The 21,261-nt window shown below is 30.7% G+C and overlaps 2 protein-coding genes across 3 annotated transcripts; one reads left to right on the top strand and one right to left on the bottom strand.

The window, feature by feature from the left end:
• Window positions 1-3,152: 3,152 nt before the first annotated feature.
• LOC114408921 (zinc finger protein 1-like) lies at window positions 3,153-4,270 on the bottom strand. Its single transcript, XM_028372143.1, has one exon. The coding sequence runs from the start codon at window positions 4,178-4,180 to the stop codon at window positions 3,335-3,337; it is 846 nt and encodes a 281-aa protein (XP_028227944.1). The 5' UTR covers window positions 4,181-4,270; the 3' UTR covers window positions 3,153-3,334.
• A 12,485-nt stretch (window positions 4,271-16,755) lies between these two features.
• LOC114408920 (two-component response regulator ARR12-like) lies at window positions 16,756-21,246 on the top strand. 2 transcript variants are annotated; one of them, XM_028372139.1, is made up of 6 exons: window positions 16,756-16,885; window positions 17,280-17,432; window positions 17,789-18,187; window positions 18,720-18,796; window positions 18,884-20,095; window positions 20,669-21,246. In XM_028372139.1, the coding sequence occupies exons 1-5, from the start codon at window positions 16,756-16,758 to the stop codon at window positions 20,093-20,095; spliced, it is 1,971 nt and encodes a 656-aa protein (XP_028227940.1). In that variant the 3' UTR covers window positions 20,669-21,246. The 2 variants fall into 2 exon arrangements, with proteins under 2 accessions (XP_028227940.1, XP_028227943.1); XM_028372142.1 differs by lacking the exon at window positions 18,720-18,796 and having other exon boundaries at window positions 18,855-20,095.
• The last annotated feature ends 15 nt before the right edge of the window (window positions 21,247-21,261 follow it).

The raw sequence follows: 21,261 nt of genomic DNA, 5'->3' as shown, positions 1-21,261 counted from the left end.
CTCAAACTTTTGGAAAAAAAATGTAAATTATATTAAACCCAAAATGATACAATAATAAACGGGGCATACCCACAGTTAAAGAAAATCAAAAGTCTCCCTAATAAAACAAATGCAACATGTGCTTGTCTATACATAAGAAACTTAATCTTACTAATAACCTTTATTACAGAAAATTGATAATCTTCAAAAATCAGCTTGTTCTTAGACAGTCAAATTATAGTCCGACAACGTAATTTTTTTTGAACACCTGATGTGGATCTGCCCCTAATTAAAGAGTCAGTAATGCGCTGTAAAAAAGTGAAACACCTGCTGAAAGGAGCCAAATCATGAATGTGAGCCCAAACTTGGAGAGATTTTCTACAAGAAAAGAACAAATGAGCATTTAACTTTTAAAAGCATGCGGATTTAATTCCTAAAATCGCTCATTTCTTTCTCTCTTTTAAGAGTCAAGTGCGAAGAGGCAAATCATCACTTTTCTTTCTCAGTTTAAACAAATAAACTTCTTAATTTGCTCTTTGGCTATCTTTTTGTTCTTCACAATTTATACTTCTGATATTTTTTTTTGTTGCTAAATTGAATTTGTCGTGCTTTTATAATAGTGAAATGAAATCTGAAAACCTCCATTCACTTTGAAAATCATTTTAGCGAAAAAAAAATATTAGGATGCTTAACCTATCCTATCATCGTATCATCTTATCTATTGTTGGCAGATATATGTTTGCTTGTAAAAGGGTAAAAGATCAAAAAGATAGATTTTCATGTCCTTAGAGAAACTGATAAATCAAGCAAAAAAACATTGTTGTAGATCTGGCGGGGTCCATGATAAAAAAATAATAATAATAACGGCAGGGGAACACTAGGATAATAAGTTTTTCTTTTGAACAATTTTAAACATAACTAGGAATGGACCAGTGCATTGCATGATATTCTTAAGAAAATGGAAGAGAGAAAGAGAGGGGAAAAAAAGAGTGAGATGGCAAAGAAAAAACATTAAAATACTGTCCAACTCACACGTAGGAACGGTTAAGAAATTTTTGTAATGCTGTTGATTCACTACGACTCTTTTACTATGAGTTTTAACGGTGCCTCCAACAATTTGGAGGATTTTAATATTGTTAATTTTTTAACCAATCAAATTACATGTCATTTTTTCATTAATTACTTTTTTTTCAAGTTAGTCCTTCATTATTATTTTCAAAAAAATTAAATTATAATTTTTTAAAATTAAAAATATGATTAAAGATAACTTATAAAAGTTTGAATCCTAAAATCATTTTAATTATTTTCAACACTTTTTATAAAATTTATGTTTAAGAAACAATAATAGGAAATTTTTAAACCCTAAATTCCAAAAGATTTTCTTATAAAAAGTGTTAAAAGTAACTAAAAATTTTTAGGACTCAAACTTCTAAAGTTATATTTAATCATATTTTTAATTTAAAAATTTATATATTAAAATTTTTAAAAATAATAATTAAGGACTAATTTGAAAAACAAAAATAAATTAATAAAAAAATAACATGTAATTTGATTGATTAAAAACTTAACCAAATTCCTAAAACTATTAGGAAGGTCTCTTTTACTATATGATTTGCTTGCAGTTGCATTTGTGATCGGAATATGACAATAGGCTTCCATGAGCACTACAAATAAAAATAGTAAGTTTTTAATAAATTAAATATTGTTGTACTATTTTGTTTTTTTATTCCTTAACAACTCGTTTAAGTTAACATATAAAATAAGTACTTGACTTGAAGAGGTTATGCACTGGGTTGCACTGTTACTACGTGAACTTATTATTAGACCATTAATTAAATATGAATACATACGTATCTTTGCAAGATTTCAGATAACTTGATGATTGTGACCTTGTAGATGCACCAGCAAATAGGACAAAAGCCTTTCCTATACTAAAACCTAGTTAATATAACAAGTCTAATTTCCTGTACCGTTTGTGGACAAACAACCGGTCATTGTTCACAAATCGTAATCAGATTATACACGTTTGTAAAGTTATAATCCAAGGTTAAAAGGAAATCTTCTGATTTTTTAGTCAACCTATGAAAAAAAATTGTTAAGAGAGACAAAACTATTGCTGTGATCTCTCAATATCAAAGGATTAATATCATGACTTTTAATTGCAAAGATACCTTATATTAAAATTAAAATAAAAAAATCTGCTGGTTTAGTATTTGTGGTACTAATTTCTTAATGTATTACTCTGCTTTTGACCTCGCTGTTCTGAATTCTGATATACACATATCATGTTTAGTACCGAGAAGGAATAAATACTGAATCTATATTCCAAAGAATACTTGGACTCGCATCTCACCGAAGCATTTACTTCTTCCTTTATACTCCTATATTAGTAGTATTATTTTGCCTAAAAACTACCGAATCTGCATGTATGCTCAGTTAGTAGGGCACCTAGTAGTGTTGGCATGAGTCATGCATATAATTATGTTATAATCATAGTGATTGTCATATCTGTAATTATAGAAATTAGCATATCTGTAATTACGGGATTCAGAACCTTTTTTAGAGATTGTAGTTATGCTTAAATTAGGCAAGTTGTTATCAGATATATATATATACATTGCCTCTCCTAGAGAAGAATAATATCTCTGTTTTTATCCTATTTTGAGTCCTAGGACCACTACCTCATGAATATATATACATGAATGTGCCTTCGGTTGTTGTTTCACATCCATACGATGGAAACAGTTTAGACAGAGTTTGTTTATCAGGTGACCAACCGAGGCACACGTTTCTAAGAAAAATAAATGTCTACCATTTATAATGGTACAAATCTCAATTTATAGCAAGGGGTCCAACTTGCTTGTTTGAGTTGTTGAAAATTTTACCTCTTTCCGATACATGCACATAAAAAAATAGGAAATATTTATAGTTTCTCAGAACTTCCATTGGTGTTGGCTCACAGTAAAAAAAAGCTAAGTCTTGATCTAACTAGATATCTGTTATTTGGCATCTAGAAGATATTTTAATGGGTAATCAACCGTTAACGAGGTTGGAATTGAATTTCTAGTCCAGATTTGAAACGAAACTATGCTAGTTATGAAAGCTAAACCTCTCTTTAAATTCACCTATGTACAGATTAGAAAACAAATAAATCTCCCAGAAAGAAAAAGGACTTAACAAACTGCTAACCATACAGGAATTGAATAATTGAGACTTCATGAACAGATAATTAAAAAACTTTGATCCTCTCATAAACAAATTTACACAATACATTATTATTACAAGCTGTGAAACAATAAAGTTGGAAAAATGTTTACTATACTAAGTACTAAACTTCAACACAATCCCATGATGCTTAGAGCTTTAGGGACAAGTCAAGGTGCTTCATTTCCTCTTGATTAGTCTTCAAAAGACTAATACCACTAACCATATATCCACTGATTTCTTCATTGGTCGCTGAATTAAGCCTGGTCGTTTTCACCACATCGAATTTCCCAACATTGCCTCTTGATGTTTTGTGAAAACTTTCCATCGTTAGCTTCCCTATTCCAGGTTGTTGATCAATAAGGGGTCTAGACCAACCACGATGTCCAAAAGTGGTTCCAAACCCATTGAATGAAAAATGAGAATAATTTGAAGAAGAAGGCTTGTGAATAATGGAGTGAGCCTGAATTCCAAGTGGTTTATTATTACTAGAAGCACCATGGAGAGGCAGAGAAGCCATAGTGGCATAGTGGTGGTGAAGGTGATTATGGAGAAAGGGAATTCCCAGAGCTGTTGTAGCTGAGGCCATCAAACGTGATCCTGATCTTTGATGACCTCTCTTTGCAATTGACCTCTCTCTCTTGTGGGCGTTTTGGTGTCCCCCAAGAGCTTGTGAACTGTAGAACTTTCTCTGACAATAGTTGCAAGAGAACACTCGTGGCTCTGAGCCATGTTGGTTTTCTGATGTGGTGCTTGACAAATCTGTGTCCAAACACGTGATCAGATTCAGCACTGGACTGCACCCAATAGCAGAATCACCACCAGGGGCATTTAGATCCAATAAAGTATCTGCTTTTGCCTCCTTTTCTTCCTCTTCTTCTTCCTTAACAGATAGTTGTTTCTTCTCCCGTGAATTCTGCAATGGTGTGCTTGGACTTGGTGGAGTCTCTCCAGCAGAGTTATCATAGAGAAGAGGCTCGTGGCTCAGTGTTTCCATCGCAGAGTACTTTCCTCGTGCCCTTGTAATTGGTAGTTTTAGAAATCCTAATTTGTTGATTCATGACACCTACCTTTAAATGGAAAAGAAAAGTATATTGGAGGACATACATGCTTTATTCCCTATTATTTATTATTTACTATCATAGGTACGTGTATGGAATAACTAATGAGGATAAGTTTTATTTTCTTAAAGGCCATATTCATGGATTAGGTTTAGTACAAAGAATTAATAATTTGTTAATTTCTGATAAAGTCACCATGCACTTATATTTAGTGTTTAGTTGTATTTTTAGTTCCCCTTATTTTTCCAAGTTCTAATCATGATAGTGACTAAATATATTATACTATGATTAAAAAAAAATTGAAAATTTGAAAACTTGGATGTTTTAGTATTATGGATTAGTCTAGAAACTTTATTCAAAAGATACAGTAGTTGTAGTTGTAGAGGAGGGGTGGATGGATTTACATTTTACACAGTACTTTTGACTTTTGTTGAAGATCAAGTACTGACATTGTCACCCATGTGGCTGGCTGTATGGACTGAGACTCGTGCAATCGTGTATTTGCATTGTACTTTTTACATAGTGGCCTACATATGAACAAGTTTTTGGTTTGGCTTGGCTTGGGAAAGAAACTATTGGTGAAGGATTATTATATTTATATCTGCATGAGGTGGATGGTATTGAGCCTCTCTCTTATCTCTCGTCTATGTCATATGCTCGTGTAGAGACACATCGTGGGATCATAAGACCAGCATTGGAGTTGGCATTTGGGTGCAACAAGGACCAGAAGAAGATTATTATTAGGTGATTCATTCAATCACGCGCGGGTTCAAAAGAAAAGTGAAGTTAATAATGTCATATAGGACACAGCCAAACATTGTCATGGAGACCAAAGTCATCACCAAACAAACTTCCCTTGGTACTTGAAAGCCTATCAATCAGGGCACCGTGACCCCAATTGTTATTACACTGTCCCTTTGCTGCATCTCTGATTTGGAGTTTTTTTTTTTTAATTTCCCCACTTTGGCTCTTTGTGCTCCGTCTGCATCTCTAGTTTCTAGTTAAAACTTGAAAGGCACAAACCACTTTATGAATATAGCGTATTTGTTTAAAATTTTAAACGGCATTGCACACTTTACAAGATCAGAAAATCAAAGCTAAAATTCTAGTGCGGCGAGTGAACTCTCTCTTGTTTAAGGAGTCATACAATTCGGCTTGTAATGTAAAATAAGACGTGAAATTCAAACGAGAACTAGCTCGTCATTAGTCATTGGTAATTTAGATACATATTCTAACCATGTTTAATGGTTTAAAATTAATTGCATTCAACTTTCAAGATGTGATCTTTTCAAGTTCTCAGGTCTTTCAATGAAGTTGATTATGCAATTAGTACCATGCTTTTTTTTATTAATCTAAAACATACTTTAACAATGATAGTGTAAAAATCACTAGAAAACAATGTTTTACACTATCACAAAAATAGAATATACTACTACTACTACAAAACAATGTTTCACACTTTCCCTCTTCTGGTTTACTTTCCAACTTGCTATATCTTGACCCGCTGATAATAAAAAATTTGAAGGAAGAGGAAAATAGATTGAAGGGAAGAAAAATCATGTGGCATATATATGCGATGAGGGGCAAATGGTCGACAATTGAAAGGGAAAGTTGATGTGGGGAGTCCCTCTGATGCAATTAAATTTTGATGTATAGTGGTATTTGTATCAAGTTTCACTATTATTAACTAACAATTTAAGCGGATTAAATCTCCAAAATAATGTTATATTTTGGGTTAGCTATATAACTCTTTCTTTTGCATATATGTTTAACTATTAGTAATCATTTTTACCACGATCACAAGTCATTTTTGACAACTGATTATCAAAGTGCTAATAACCCCACCTGAAAGGATAATGAGTGAGTTTGGGAATATAAAGTAATCATTCTCATTGGACAAACAACTTCTATCAGTCTATGATTCCATTTTAGTAGTATATCGTTAGTTGTCTAGTAAATGCATAGAACCAAATCTCTTTTAGAGATCTCTCTGTCTGTTATCCAAACTATTCCACATCCAAAAGCCTCCCAAAAGAGAATAACACGTCAATGTTCCGATCCATCCCCCTCGTCCTAAGAAAAAAAAAATCTTTAGGATCCATATCAAAGTACTCGAAAGACGACAACTTTAATGCTACTTTCTTTGCTCTCTTCTCTTCTTAGTCTCCCACACACTCAAATCAAATAATCGATGACGTTTTAAAGTGCTTTCTCTCTCGACACAAACACACGTAGATGATGACAAAATGTCACGACAAACCAAAACATGGCGTGGCCTTCATGGTCACGTACTCGAGTTATAGTAAATCCTAAGATCGTGTTCACAATTTTCGCCAATAATATCTCGTGCTTTCTTTCTTTTAGTATGCGCCTTTTTTTTTTTACCTAATTTATTCTCTCTTTTTTGTTACATCTTCTCATCCCCAGTTCCCATTCACACACATCCAAAAGTCATTCTTCAAGAGCCCTGTTTGTTCTATGCATTTAGTTGAGCTATTTATGATCGTATGACTATGTGAATGGATTTTAATGAAGCAAGTTGATAAACGGATCTTAAAAAGTCGAATTGCCTGCGGACAAAGACAAACAAAAGATTAGTGGCTTGCAAAGACAGGAGTCAGAAGACTTAAGGTATATTGAATGACAAATTATTATGTGATTAGAGACCATTATGGTTTCAACTAATCTTTCCATGTGACACATAATTGAATGTTATTTATTTTCTCGTAAATTAAAAAAACTCAATTACCTGCCACACGTAAATATTAATCAAGATTATGGATATACATGATTTGAGATTGTCTGATCATTTCTCTTATTAAATGACTTCCTTCCTTTGTTCTTTTTAATAAAAATAAAAAATATCAGAAGTTTCTCTTTCAAATAATTATATTTTTATTCATTATCATTTTTCATGTGTTATTATTAATTGAAAACAAGATAAAGATAGAAGCATAATGAAATTCTCGATCTGGAAGTACTTGCTTTGGTAACTTTTGACATGTGAACAAAACGGAATTCAATTTTTTTTTATGGAAATAAAATGTTATTTTTTTAACCACATGTTTTGTTCCACTTTATTTCTTAAAATGCATAAAATATAAAATTCAAGCCATGCTATGTTTCATTTCATTTTAGCCTTTCTATTAAACATCTTCTTAGAATTTATTTAGTGAGATATATCAATTTTTCATCATGGAAGCCTTTCTTTTTCAACGTTCGTATATTCCAATGTTTAATCTAATTTTTAATGTGTTTACCTGGGCTTCCACTTGAAGTATGCATACTGAAAATTCAAGTTGGAGTAAGGAAGTATAAAGCCCGAATAAACACATTCGGTACAACATCTCTTTCGCCCCAAAGCAAATTCTTTTTAGAATGTTTTTGGGCTCTGCTACAATGCACTCAATTGCTTCCCCACTACTTGCTACGCGCACCCAGCGAAATTATTGTAATTTTGCAGCTAAATTGCTTCAATTTCACAAATTTTCCATTTTACTCTTTCGTAAAAGGATACGGATTGTGACTTTCAGATTATTAACACCACACCCTAACCAACTAAAATAATAGGACAATTATATTATAAAATAAATAATGTTATTATACATAACACTAAATTTTATAATGTATATTTAATGTGCATGTAAATTTAAATAATAAATTTTGTGACAATTAATTTTGATATAACTCATAAAAATTATTTAATCCATATAATTTTTTATAAATAAAAAATATTTACTATTAAAAAATTAATATAATAAATTAAAAACATTTTTGAAAAAAATTAAAAAAAAAATACTTACGAATTACGTGATTCATAAGTGTTTTTTTAACTCAGACAGATTAAATAATTCGTATGAGTTATATCAAAATTAATTATCATAAAATTTATTATTTAAATTTATATGCGCATTAAATATACATTAGAAAATTTAGTGTTATGTATAACAACATTATTTATTTTATAACATAATTAACTTATTAACTCAATTCGTTAAAGCATAGTGTTAATAAATTGAAAGTCACAAGTTTGATTTTTGCTTGGACCATTAATTTTAAATTAATTCCGTATCCTTTTACAAAAGGGTAAAATAGGAAATTTGCGAAATTGCTAGGTGTTGCGGTGCCGTTGCTTCATTTGCTTCAGCATATCCACCTATTGAGCACATAGATTTAATTAACCATCTTTACTATTGGGCTTCTCAATATTAACCATGGGCCTAAAAAGATTTTGTGCTCCAAGAAATTGAGCAGCTGCCAAACGCTGAACAAGTTTAATTAGGATATATTCTTCTAAATAAAAAGTTTGAAAGGGACTAACTTGTCTATAAGTATTAAGAGTTTAGTTTTAATATATTGTGAATATTTTTATACTGTAAATCAATCAATTAGAAATCATTATAATTAGGATATATTCTTCTAAATATATATTGACGAGTTTGACCACATTATTGAAATCCAATTGTCGTTTATATAGACCAAATGCCAGTCAGTAATCACCCTAGTTATCATTCAAATTCTCCTAAGAGTTTTCCTCTTTTCTGGACTCATGTTAAAAGTGAAATATAAGATTTTCAATCTAAAAACTGCCTATATTTAAAACCCAGCCAGAGATAAAATTGGACCAAATCCGTAGAGCAAAATTTCAAGACAAGAGGAGGCATGAAGATTACTCCCGCATGTTATTATTGCATAATGGACTGACACATCTGAAGGATCCAGACTGATACTTTGCTATATTTAGCCTAGTGTGAATCTTATCCAAAATTACCATACAAGTAAAAGCCAATACCGAAGGAGTCGAGTATGGCCAAAGATGTTTTAAAATATAGTTGTGAGTATCATCAAGCGCATGACATCGAGTTGTTCTATCTTAACGAGTCTTTTCAAATTCAAATCCCAAATATAGGTTAGTGTTAATTACTATGATAGAGAGTTTTGTGATTCATCCTAATATTATCTAATTCGAACAAAATTATCTGTAATGGAAGATACTTGTGGTTTGGAGAAAAAAAAAAGTTGTGAGCTGCATTGCATTACATTTAGAGCAGAATTTAATTGCTGTTGAAGTAGCTGCTAGTAGTTGAAAACGAAGCTTAGCTTTGCAATGCTTGTGATCGACTATGTTGATCACATTCAGGATCTTTTTTATTTGAATAAATAAAATATATGTTACAAGGGAATAGTGCTGTTGTGGCTTTTTTGAGATATTATACCTATAAGCAAGCTAGCTATCGATGTTGTTATGATTTCATGATCCAAGATGATCATTTTTTGTTTCGTTACATGTATTGTGCCACACAGGAGACAGACTTAACTAACCCAGAGCACGCATAAACATTAATTTAATTAAGCAAGTTAGTAAATAAATGAATAAAAAAGTTTGGCATTGCCAGGAGGAAGTCATGTGCCTTTAAAAAGCAAAGAATCCCAAGATTTTGTGCCAAGAATGAATCTTACAGATTTAGATATTATATAAACTAGAGGCTATCATGCATTGTTAAAACCCTTTTGAATATTAGTGGACAGCCAGTTATGCTTCTTTGGACTCATAAATTAATTCCTATTGGTCATGTTTGGATGCATATAATGCGTGAAGATCTTTCAACATGTGATTTGAGGAGCCAACAATGAAGCTACTTTCTATTCAATTTTTTAATTTTTTTGTCAGTATTTGTTGTCCTCTCTCTCTCTATATATATTGAGATAAGTGAAAGTTTTATATGATGTCTTGCTATAATGAATTTTCCTTTTTTGCCAACAACATAGTTCACCACTTTGCTAGTCTCTGTATAGTTGGCTTATTATTATACATATTCACTCATCTAATCTGATGTATGATTTTGATCAGAATAAAGTCACCTTTAGTTGAAAAATTTATAATAAAAGTACAATGAAAGTGTATGATAAGATATGTAATAGATATATAGGTATAGAAAAGGATGAGAAAAGATGACATTGAGAAAACTTTGATTGAGAAAAACATTACCCTTTGGTGGGCTAAGGTTATGATTAAGAATTTGTAGTGGAAAGTGTAATTAAAGCTTACGGCCAAATTTGGTTTTGATTATGCTAAGATGATCCTCATTTTCATTGATATGATGTGTTAATTTTAATGTTATTTTTTGTATTTTTTTTAACTAAGGTATTTCTTGACTAAAAATGAGTGATAATTTCTTGAGATATTGAGATTCATTTAAGGGTTAAATTCTTTCAAAAAATGTTTTTTATATGCACAAATTAAAATTGAATTCATGATCTTATATTTAAGAAACAAGATTATTTATTAATTATGTCATATTATATTGATTACATTTTTGTGTGTCTATTGATATAAGGATAAAATATACGACTAAAAATGAGTGATAATTTCTTGAGATATTAAGATTCATTTAAGAGATTAAATTCTTTCAAAAAAATATTTTTTATATACACAAATTAGAATTGAATTTATGATCCCATATTTAAGAAACAAGATTATTTACTAATTATATCAGATTATATTAATTATTCTTTTGTGTGTCTATTGGCATAAGGATAAAATATATAAATAATGGTTAGTTAATTTGTAATTGGGTTAAGCTCCTCCAATCAAGGCCAGCAGTATGATTGAAACTCTTTCATGATCCTAAATAAAAAGGAAACATCAATATCCGCTAATTACATACAACTTCTTCAATCTATCTGTAAACCATATAGTATATGCCCAAGTTTTTGGTGGACACTAGGGGCAAAGGCAAAACAATCAACACAGTACGTGGAGTGGGCATTACCAAGAGATTATTAGTTAATTAAGAAATAACACTGTTTGCTTTAGGCTATCATAATTATTGATGATGGAGTATCTCACTTTCTCTACTAATACCCTCAGCCTCCTCCTCTCTCTTTATATAAGTGATTGTTTACGTGTCTTGGTCGTAGTTATGTCCATGTTGGCTTTTAGAATGGAAAGTTGTTTCATGATACCCATTATGGTATAATATAGAGAAAGAAAAATATAGATATAATAGAATTTATGATATCATAAGAAAAAAGATATAAAAATAAATAAGAGATATTAGTAAAACGTTTAAAATAAATATATGTTTGTGTATTATTGTTCTTCACAAAAGTACTGTGTTTTGCACGTGAATATACACACTATTAAATTATAGGCCAAAAATCCTTTTGTAAGTTGTAACTCCAACCATAGTAAAATTTGGGTTTAATTGCATATTTGATATTTTGTTTTTTATTTTTTGCGATTTTGTAAACTTTGTCACTTAATTCTTTCATGAGTACCGCTATTTCGCACGAACAATTTCTTGCATGAATAGCACCAAAACTAACTTTGAATGGCTGAGCTTTATTCAAAAACAAATATTAATTGAAAAATTAGAAGAAAAAAAATTTGACAAATACATAGTTAGTTGGTGTACTTTTACGAAAACTGTTATCTTTCAGCATTTTCCTTTCGTTTATTCGTATATTTTACTACTCAATTTACAAAATTTTACATTTTATTCTTGTATTGGTGGACTAATATTGATATAACTTGATCACTGTTGATGTGGTAAGTTGGCCGTTGATATGGACTAATGATGTAGCAATTAGAGCTAGAAGTGCCAATAAGTGTGCATTTCTAATTATTTTTTTTTTAGTTTACACTCGTCTTGCATAGTCCGCTGACTTAGTCGGCCGATCCCCATTTAACAAAAAAATTAAAAAACAAATAAAAAATTAAATTTTAAAATATAAAATCTGATTTATTTTAAATCATTTTAGAAACTATCAATTGTCTAATAAAAAATTATTTACGTAAAATGATAACATAGTTTGCATGTTAAGCCACCTAATATTTGTCTACATCATGTTTACTTAATTTATAATTCTATATTAAATCAAAATATTATATCATGGTTGACCAACTATTGAATCATATAAAAATTACTTAAATTTTATGTTTTTTTATACTTTTTTACACCCCTTATTAGTATTATATTTTTTATATTAAAATATAAAAAGTCTCCAAGACCAGTGGACAAAACCCAACTTTATGGATTAAAATATTTTTCATATCCTTTATGGGTTGCGATTTTCACGGGAAGCCTAGCCTGTTTGCCCAACTTTAAGCCGTACACAAGATTGTTCACACACATTTGATATATCATGAGAATTAAATTACAATTTTTGTTATCTTATTTTTTTAATTTTGTCTATTTTGTTATCTATATTTTTTTCATTTTTGTCAAACTTTTTTCCTATATTTTGCTTTCTAACTTTTAAAATGTCGTGCACTTTGTCACTTACATTGTAATTAAGCATTTTGTATTAATTGGAGCAAAATAATGAAAACTTATAAATTGAATAGACTATCGAACTATAAAATTAGAAAAATCCAAAAATGGAAAAGTGTAATATTGATAAAATGAAAACAAATAATAAGCGAAAAATATAAAAAGCAATCTGCATTCTAAGCATTCTCGGTATCACTCCAATCTTCTCTTTCAATGTCTCCTTATTTATACTTTTTTCCATGCAATATAACATTTTTCTCTATCATACTAGTGCATGTTTATTTTATAACAAAATGAGGTTTGTAAAAACATTCAAGTTCTTTTCTTTTGTAAAATAGAGTTTGTGGATCATTAAATTTATCTTAAAATTTAAGCATTGTATTTTGAACGAACATTCAAACATGCTCTTAATCACATAGCCTGATCTATTGCCCCTTTCAACATATATTTTTAGCAGTTTGCATTTCCACGTCAAAAGCATACTCGTAACACTCCCTTCTAGCGGATGAAAATAATTTAGCCTTATTTGCATTTTTCACTTTCAATTTCTTATTTTTGGTAAATTTTACCTCCAATAAATTAATTTGATATGTTTTACTCTAATTTAAAAGAAACTTATAAATTTTAACTTATTAGAGGTAAAATTCGTCAAAAATAAAAAGTACAATTAAATCAATAATTATAAGGCATAAAAAAATAAGTTAGGACATTTGAACTTTGGAGGAGAACAATAAAGTGAAAATAATTTTAAAAGCAGTAAAACCCACTATATTATTTATCATCTACAGTCATTTTTTTAAATCTCTTCTCCACATTTCTCTATTTCTATACAATGTTTGAGGTGTTATAAACTCTTAATGTCTGAGTTCATTTCTTACAAATTAAAAAAAGGTTCAACGATTAATTTCCCTAAATATTTTTATTTCAAACAGCTTGTTTGATCAACTTTTAATTTTTTACTTTTAACTAATGTTTCGACCTTCAATTCAAATGAATGATTTTGAAAAACAAATTTGATTTTTGTATTGATGGAAAAAAATTGCGACTTTGACCAAAATACAGATCATGTACAAGAAAATATCGAGGAGGAAATCTCAAGGAGAAAAATTATCGTCTTGACTCTGATTGTTCTCTCGTTATGAGCAGAATTCTAATGTGTCTATAATTAATAGAAAGGAAAGGAAAGTAAGATGAACAGAATTCTAATATTTCTATAATTGGAGTAAAAAAAAGGAAAGTAAATCTATAAATGCATTAATGTCGCGTAATCTTTTTCTTTCTTTATTTTTTTGTGGGGAGAGGGGTATTCAAAAGAGCTTTAAATGCAACAGTTAATTATTAAGTTGCATATTTCTTTATACGTTGAAATTTTCACTGTACGAACTCCTATGCGTCTAAACAAAGAAGTTAGTATAAAGGAGGTGTTATGGAAAATCGTATGGGTATAAGATTTAAATCTATCATCTTATACTATAAATTACTTAATTTTATCCCTATTAACTCACTTTTAATAACTAATAACGTGTAAGGGTATGTTGATTTTAAGCGGGGGTATTTTAAAAATATGATATTTGAGAGTAAAATTTTATCTAAAATCTCAATTTTAGATAAGTAAAACTTAGAATACTTTTTCAAATTTAAATTTATAAACTTTAATCCAGGTATGCACCAAGGAGATAACCAATTAAAACAGTTATTGTAAATCATGTTTTCAACCTTTATTTAAAAAAACTAAAATAAAATTGGACCCTTAAATGACTATTAGTGGATGATACTTAATTTTAAATTAAAAACTTAATCACAAATCAATAAGCCAACTTAATCATACTAAAAACGAATTATTTATTAATTTATGTTGGTTTTTTACGATTCATAAAAATATTATTGAAAAAAAATATTAACAGTCAATTATTCTCATTTGAAATCTATTTTTATAATTATTCTTTATTTATAATATATTACAAAAACAAATTTAAAAACTATAACAGATTAATAATATTTATACCGAAAAGCCAAAAAGTCCTCTATCAATTAAGACAATTTCTATCCGAGCACCGGCCAATGTCCATGAATGAGAAAAATATTCTGATTAGATTCGGTTCTCTTTTGAGAGCGTGACAACAACGCGCAAATTTTTTTTCACAAATCTTGAGATTTGGCTTGACTTTAAGATTTTGATTAAGATTAGTGCTATAAATATATATTTGAAAAAAAAAATGACACTGGCCTTCTCTTGGTTATTTTTAAATTGCACTTATATTTCTTCTATTTTTTCAAAAATACTCACCTGCTTTGAGATGGTATTAAAAACTCTTTAAAATTTAGGTCCTCTTAATGATGGAGAATTTGTGTAACTTGTATGAAAGTTTTATTATTGTTATTGTAGACAAAAAAACCTCATCAAAACTTTATATTTCTTTAAAATTATATATGAGTCAAATACTGAATTAAAAGAAGTAAAAATATAATATAGTTTTATTTCCACGGCATATAAATATTACCGTTTTCTCTTAAACCATAGAGTAAATAATTATGGAAGAATTTCTATAGGTGTCTCCTACTAATAAAGTTTCATATGTTATTTTATACTAAGAGATATGTGCATTACTTAATTAAATAAAAAGGAAATGAATATGTAATAATAAAAAAGACAACCTGTCTACCATTTAAAAAGTCCTCGAGATGAATGTATTTTTGCCATGTAAATGAGTTGTTAATATTTTTTATCAATAGAATTATAATAAATTATATAATTATTAAGTTTTTTTTTAGCTAAAAGTTAAATACTATATTTTTTACTGGAATTTTAAATTGTAATTTTTTTTTGTGTGTGACTCACTCCTTCATTGCACACCAAAAAATTGTATAGGAAATTTTTTGTGGGCTAATTGTATAGGAGTTTAATCTTTTGAGTTTTTTTTCACAATTTAATTAAATCTATTGATTTTTAAATTAAGAAAAATTATTTTTAAAAAAATAGTTTTTTATCTGAATGTTGGGAAATTAGATATATAATAATTTTAAAAAATAGTAAAAACTTGCCAAAATTTTAGACAAAAAACTATAAGTCATGATATTAAGATTTGAAGGCAAAAACTATGAGAATTTTTTACTTTTAATAAATTTTGATGTTTTGGTAAATAAGTTGAATAATGTTTGTGTAAGTTTTTTTAGAAGCGTCACTGAGAGAGGAAAAAAAAAAGAAGAATAAAATGAAATAAACTTCTTCTTATGTTATAATAAATTCTTTATTAACTAACTTGTAAAAATCCTCACAAATGATATTGAACACGACAAGAAGAAGAATAAGACAAAACAAAAACACAAGCTACAAAGATAATTTTATCTTATATATTATTTAACAAATAATAGACAACATAAGTAATAATATAAATTTGACTAAAATATTTAATATCAGTTTTCTTAATATAATTAATATCAAATTTAATGAGTTTATCAAAATAAAAAGAGAGAGATTAGAATAGAAAATTCGATATTTCCTTTTTCAAAATGATTGCGTTATTTAATTATTATTTTTTCTGTTATTAAAGAAATATAAATAGGAGTATATGCATGTTTTTAATATTGTACACATGAGACAAAAAATGATTTCATGTCTTTTCTCATTAACAAATTTTTTTGAGATTTTGTCATGTTCTTGTCTATTTGAGTTGTGTTATTTCCTAATCTTTTTCAAATCAAACATAGACCAAAATATTTGTTTAGTATAATAACTTTAACGAATGAGATGGATCCACAGTTTTTCTAAAAGACAAGATGGGATTTACAAATCAAATTATAAAAATATCATTTTAACAGGAGAATCTCATTTTTTTTATTTTCTTATTTTAAAAGTACTAGAAATTTATCCAAAGATGTGATTTAATTTGCATGAACAACCCACCATAATGTATTAGGAACAGGAACACACAATAATAGCTCATTCTTTCACTCTCCCATAGTCCATATATAGTCACAGATTCCATCACTTTCACGTTCTACTGTTGCACGCTGACACACACAAATAAGCACAAAAAGACCAACTTTTTCGCTCCTTCTTTCCATTTATTGTTCTTTTCAATTATTCATTCACATTCCCCTCAGAAATTACTATTTCTTCCTCACAAAATAAACAATTTTTTATTGTTTTCCTGTCTCCTCTGTTTCATAGCTTCAGGGTTTTGGTTTTCAGACCCACAAAACAGAGTTCAAGTGTGTAAAGATTGAAGAAGAAAATGACCGTAGAGAAGAAAAGGAATGATTCCGGCGACGAGTTCCCCGTCGGAATGCGTGTTCTTGCCGTCGATGATGACCCCACTTGCCTCTTGGTTCTGAAAACTCTCCTCCAAAGATGTCAATATCATGGTTCACATCTTCCACTCTTGCTTTTGCTTTATTGTTATTCATGATTTAGGGTTTTGGTTTGTGCTTTGCTCTTTCTCTTAGATTTTGGTGTTCTGTTTCAAATTCTTTTGTTCCTGATGTTTTAACATGGATATACTTTTATTCATGAGATTGTTTGTAGGGAAGTTTCTGTTATAGGTTCACTTGTTGTAGAGGAAGTTTCTGTTATAGGTTGTATACATTTTTTTGAATGTCTATTATGACTTGGATTTAAATGCAGGATCTGAATATTTATTTGGGACAAATGTTTTTCTTTTATGAACATTTGGCAATTGTTTTATGTTGTGGATTTGTATTGTGGCACTTTGCTCTTTCAGAATGATATTTATGTTAGTTATTGTGGATGGGGTTGCAGTAACCACGACTAATCAAGCAATAAAGGCGTTGGCTCTGTTGAGAGAACACAAAGACAAGTTTGACCTGGTAATCAGTGATGTACACATGCCAGACATGGATGGATTTAAGCTGCTTGAGCTAGTGGGACTTGAGATGGATCTTCCTGTCATAAGTAAGTTTGGATCTTGTATGGTTATATGTGATCTTCAGTAGTTCATCTTTACCGTTTCTTCATTTTGACTCTCATTATTGATTGTTGATATAATTATTAATCAGTTTAAGCTATTTAGATATCAAATAATCAGTTTTCTAATGTTCTCTTTTTAAATATTCAAGTGTATTATTATGTTTATGTATAATAATAGTCAAGTCCTACAATAGAATTTGTTTAAGTTTCATAGTTGGTTTTTGATAAATGTGAAAATGTGATGTGCAAATAAACTTATTTAGGAAGGCTGATTTGAGTTATTTTTGTGGTTTCCATGATTTTTTGGAGAACCTTTGATGTTATAAAATGTTTGATTTCAGTGTTATCTGCAAATGGTGATACGAAGATGGTGATGAAGGGGATTTCTCATGGGGCCTGTGATTATCTGCTGAAACCTGTGAGAATGGAGGAGCTCAAGAACATTTGGCAGCATGTAATCAGGAGGAAGAAGTTTGACTCAAAGGAGAAGAACAAAACCAGCAACCTAGACAAACCTACTTCTAATAGTGGAAATGGACTAGGGTCATCAGGAACAGGAAATTCTGATCAAAATGAGAAGCTGACTAAGAAAAGGAAGGATCAAGATGAAGATGAAGATGAGGATCAGGAGAATGATCTTGACAATGAGGACCCATCAGCCCAGAAGAAGCCTCGGGTTGTTTGGTCTGTGGACCTGCACCGCAAGTTTGTTGCTGCTGTTAATCAGCTAGGCATTGACAGTATGTTCTTGACTCTTCTACAGTATTAAAACAATTGTAATATCTTTTTTATCAATTTCTTCACGAGCTTATTCAAATTGTTGTTCTCATTTTTTATTATCTTGATGATTTTAATATCCGGTTAGATGTTTTAGCATTATCAATCCAATTTTCAGAACATATATATGTTCGTAATTATTATGAAGACTTTCTCAATTACTCTTCCTTATTTTAAGTGACCCTTGGGATAAATGTGATGTCACAAGGCTAAAATATGTTTTCGATCCCTAATAAATATCTGAATTGTGCATTTGCTCTCTGATAAATTTTTTCTTTACATTGAGTGCCAAGGATAAAAACAAAATTTTTGTTTTTATCAGGGAGCAAAAACAAAGAAAAAATTTATTAGGGAGTAAACACAAAATTTGGGTATTTATTAGGGATCACAAACATATTTTAGCCATGTCACAATTATTCAAATTTTATGCCATGCCACGTAATTTTCCATTACTGATAGAGTTTGGGCTTCATGATATTGTTCTTTTGCTGGCAGAGGCTGTACCTAAAAAAATTCTTGATTTGATGAATGTTGAAAAGCTTACAAGGGAGAATGTGGCAAGCCATCTTCAGGCATTTTTCTATTCTTTTGTGCTTCAATTTAATGTAACATATACCTTTTCATTCACAGAATGTTTCTGCTTTATGAATTGGCTGCAGAAGTATAGGCTTTATCTGAAAAGAATTAGCTGTGTGGCTAACCAACAAGCCAATATGGTGGCGGCCTTAGGGGTTGCAGATCCATCCTATTTGAGAATGAGTTCGGTGAGCGGGGTTGGACATGTACAAACATTAAGTGGTTCCGGACAGCTTCATAACAATAATTTCAGATCCTTTCCACCTAGTGGGATAATTAATAGATTGAACACTCCTGCTGGTTTGAATGTGCATGGATTTCCTTCTGGAGTACTTCAATTGAGTCAATCACAAAATTTAAACAATGCCAATGATCATCATAAATTCCAGTCAGTCATTGTTCCTGTTAATCAGAATGGTGTTCAGGGAATGACAGTGTCTGTAGGGCTTGATCAACTGCAAAACAATAAGGTTGTTATGTCTGTTCAGAACCTGACCACTGTTTTTGATGCCAAAACAACTTTTCCTATCCCAAATAAACTCCCAGATCCAAGACCAAAAATAACCAACTCTGTCTCTCATACTTCAGATGTGCATTTCTCAAACAATGCCTTGATGTTGGAACCACGCCCTCAAGGCTCACAAGGGAGTGTAAGAATTGGAACATTATCTTCTTCAGTAGCCTCTCAACATTCGGAATTTTCTTTGTCTTTGCTGGATCAAGGTAGATATAGTGATAATTGGACAAGTGCTGTGCAGCCATCTGTGATCCAGACAAACTTTTTCCCTCCAAGTGAATGTTTTAGACAGACTAATATACCTCCTGCAGATAACATGGCTTCTGTACCCTTGCAAGGTGGGAATCTAAGTGGTCCATCCATCACTTCATTGTCCAGGCAATCCCATGATTCAATGACAGAAATGCACTCTGAAGGAATGACTTTTACTAACAGACCTGGGCATACAAGCAGTAATGTGCCATTTCAAGGGTGGGATGACCATAATCAGGATGCTACTCACCATTCAAATATTATGTCAATAAACTCACTGACTCCAGTCAATGGGGCTGCTGTTCAAGCTGGCCATGCAGCAACGAACTCGGTCTTACACAGAAACTTGGATTTTAATTATTGTGATCCCTTACAAATGAAGCATGAAGGGTTTGTGGAGTTAACTGATGAGACCTTATTGAAACAACATCAGGGGAATACCATGGACCAGCAAAAATCTCAAGAAAATCATTTCTCTAATAATCTTGGTTCACTGGAAGACTTGGTCAGTTCAATGATGAAATAGGTAATAACATTTATTTATTCAATATACTGAGGGTTTTCCCATATATGTTTCTGTATGACTTATGTTTAACATATTGGCTACAGTAAGTGCTCACATGCTTAATGGCTCTAAAGTTTAAACCATATAAAATTTTGATACAATCACCTATCTGTTTTGTAGCTTTTATTTAGATACAATCACTGCATGTGAGTCTTTTGAATTAGGCTGATACCATCCCCACCCCACCAATCATAATTTTCTCTCCCTGGCCTCACATACTTGTTGTATGTCATTCTCCTTTGATTAGATAGTAGAAATACAGTCATTAATGTCCATTGTGGTAGATCTGCCAAATAACAACAGCAACTTCCGCCATGCTTTTGAACTCACATATTGGCTAAAAGCATCTTATTTGTCTATGCAGGATTGGTAAAACAGTTTTCTATGGAATAAATAGCCTTGTTATTTTAGCATTTGACTTATGGTCTAGTTAGTATTTTAGTGTGTTTGTTGATCGTTCTAGCATTTTATCTTGCACCTGTCATAAATATTTTTCCTCCCATGCTCATTCAGTACCATGTTCATGCCATGCAGGAGAAAGATAAGATGAAACACTTGATGGAAACCTCATTTGCAATAATTACTCTGGTGGGTTATCTATGTGGTAGCAGGTTTGGCAGCACATACCAGCATATCATGCACATCCTCGTTGATGAATTTTGTAGTTTTCATTGTGTTTAACCACTTTTTTCTTCTCATAGTTACTATAGGCTTTAGCTTCTCCAGATTACTTTTTCCTGGGTAAAGTTTTCTAGGTTTGTTCCATTAAGGGCTTTCTAATTTTATACAAATGCTTTGTTGTCCTTGCCTTCAGGTCCAGCAATGCATTATGAAGTATCAATCACTTTGTTTAATCTACATAGATATGCTGGCCTGCAAATTGGACCTAGATCTTCTCTCACAGCCTCACTTGTAGTGAGGAGAGAGAGACAAAAGGTCCAGGTGGAACCCACTTGAACCTGTGTCTTTCTCACTCCTCGCTGCACTCTGTGTAGCAGATGGGGAGAGATCTGGGGTTGCAAATTTGTAAAATGTTAGGGATCCATAAACAAAGATTGTAGTGATTATGATGAATGACAATAAACATGGATGCCCCCTTTTATGCTTGGAAATGCCTTTGCTAAAAT

This window comes from Glycine soja, chromosome 4 (genome assembly GCF_004193775.1).
Source record: "Glycine soja cultivar W05 chromosome 4, ASM419377v2, whole genome shotgun sequence".
Lineage (NCBI taxonomy): Eukaryota > Viridiplantae > Streptophyta > Magnoliopsida > Fabales > Fabaceae > Glycine > Glycine soja.
The sequence above is the reverse complement of the archived record's forward strand: the minus strand, read 5'-3'. Positions and strand labels throughout refer to the sequence as shown.

What these genes read in the sequence shown, in the direction of transcription:
- LOC114408921 (XM_028372143.1), bottom strand. Translation starts at nt 4,180, where the DNA reads ATGGAAACACTGAGCCACGAGCCTCTTCTCTATGATAACTCTGCTGGA.
- LOC114408920 (XM_028372139.1), top strand. Translation starts at nt 16,756, where the DNA reads ATGACCGTAGAGAAGAAAAGGAATGATTCCGGCGACGAGTTCCCCGTC. An exon ending in GATGGATCTTCCTGTCATAA is followed by an intron (nt 17,433 to 17,788) that starts GTAAGTTTGGAT and finishes GTTTGATTTCAG; the next exon opens with TGTTATCTGCAAATGGTGAT. An exon ending in ATGTGGCAAGCCATCTTCAG is followed by an intron (nt 18,797 to 18,883) that starts GCATTTTTCTAT and finishes AATTGGCTGCAG; the next exon opens with AAGTATAGGCTTTATCTGAA.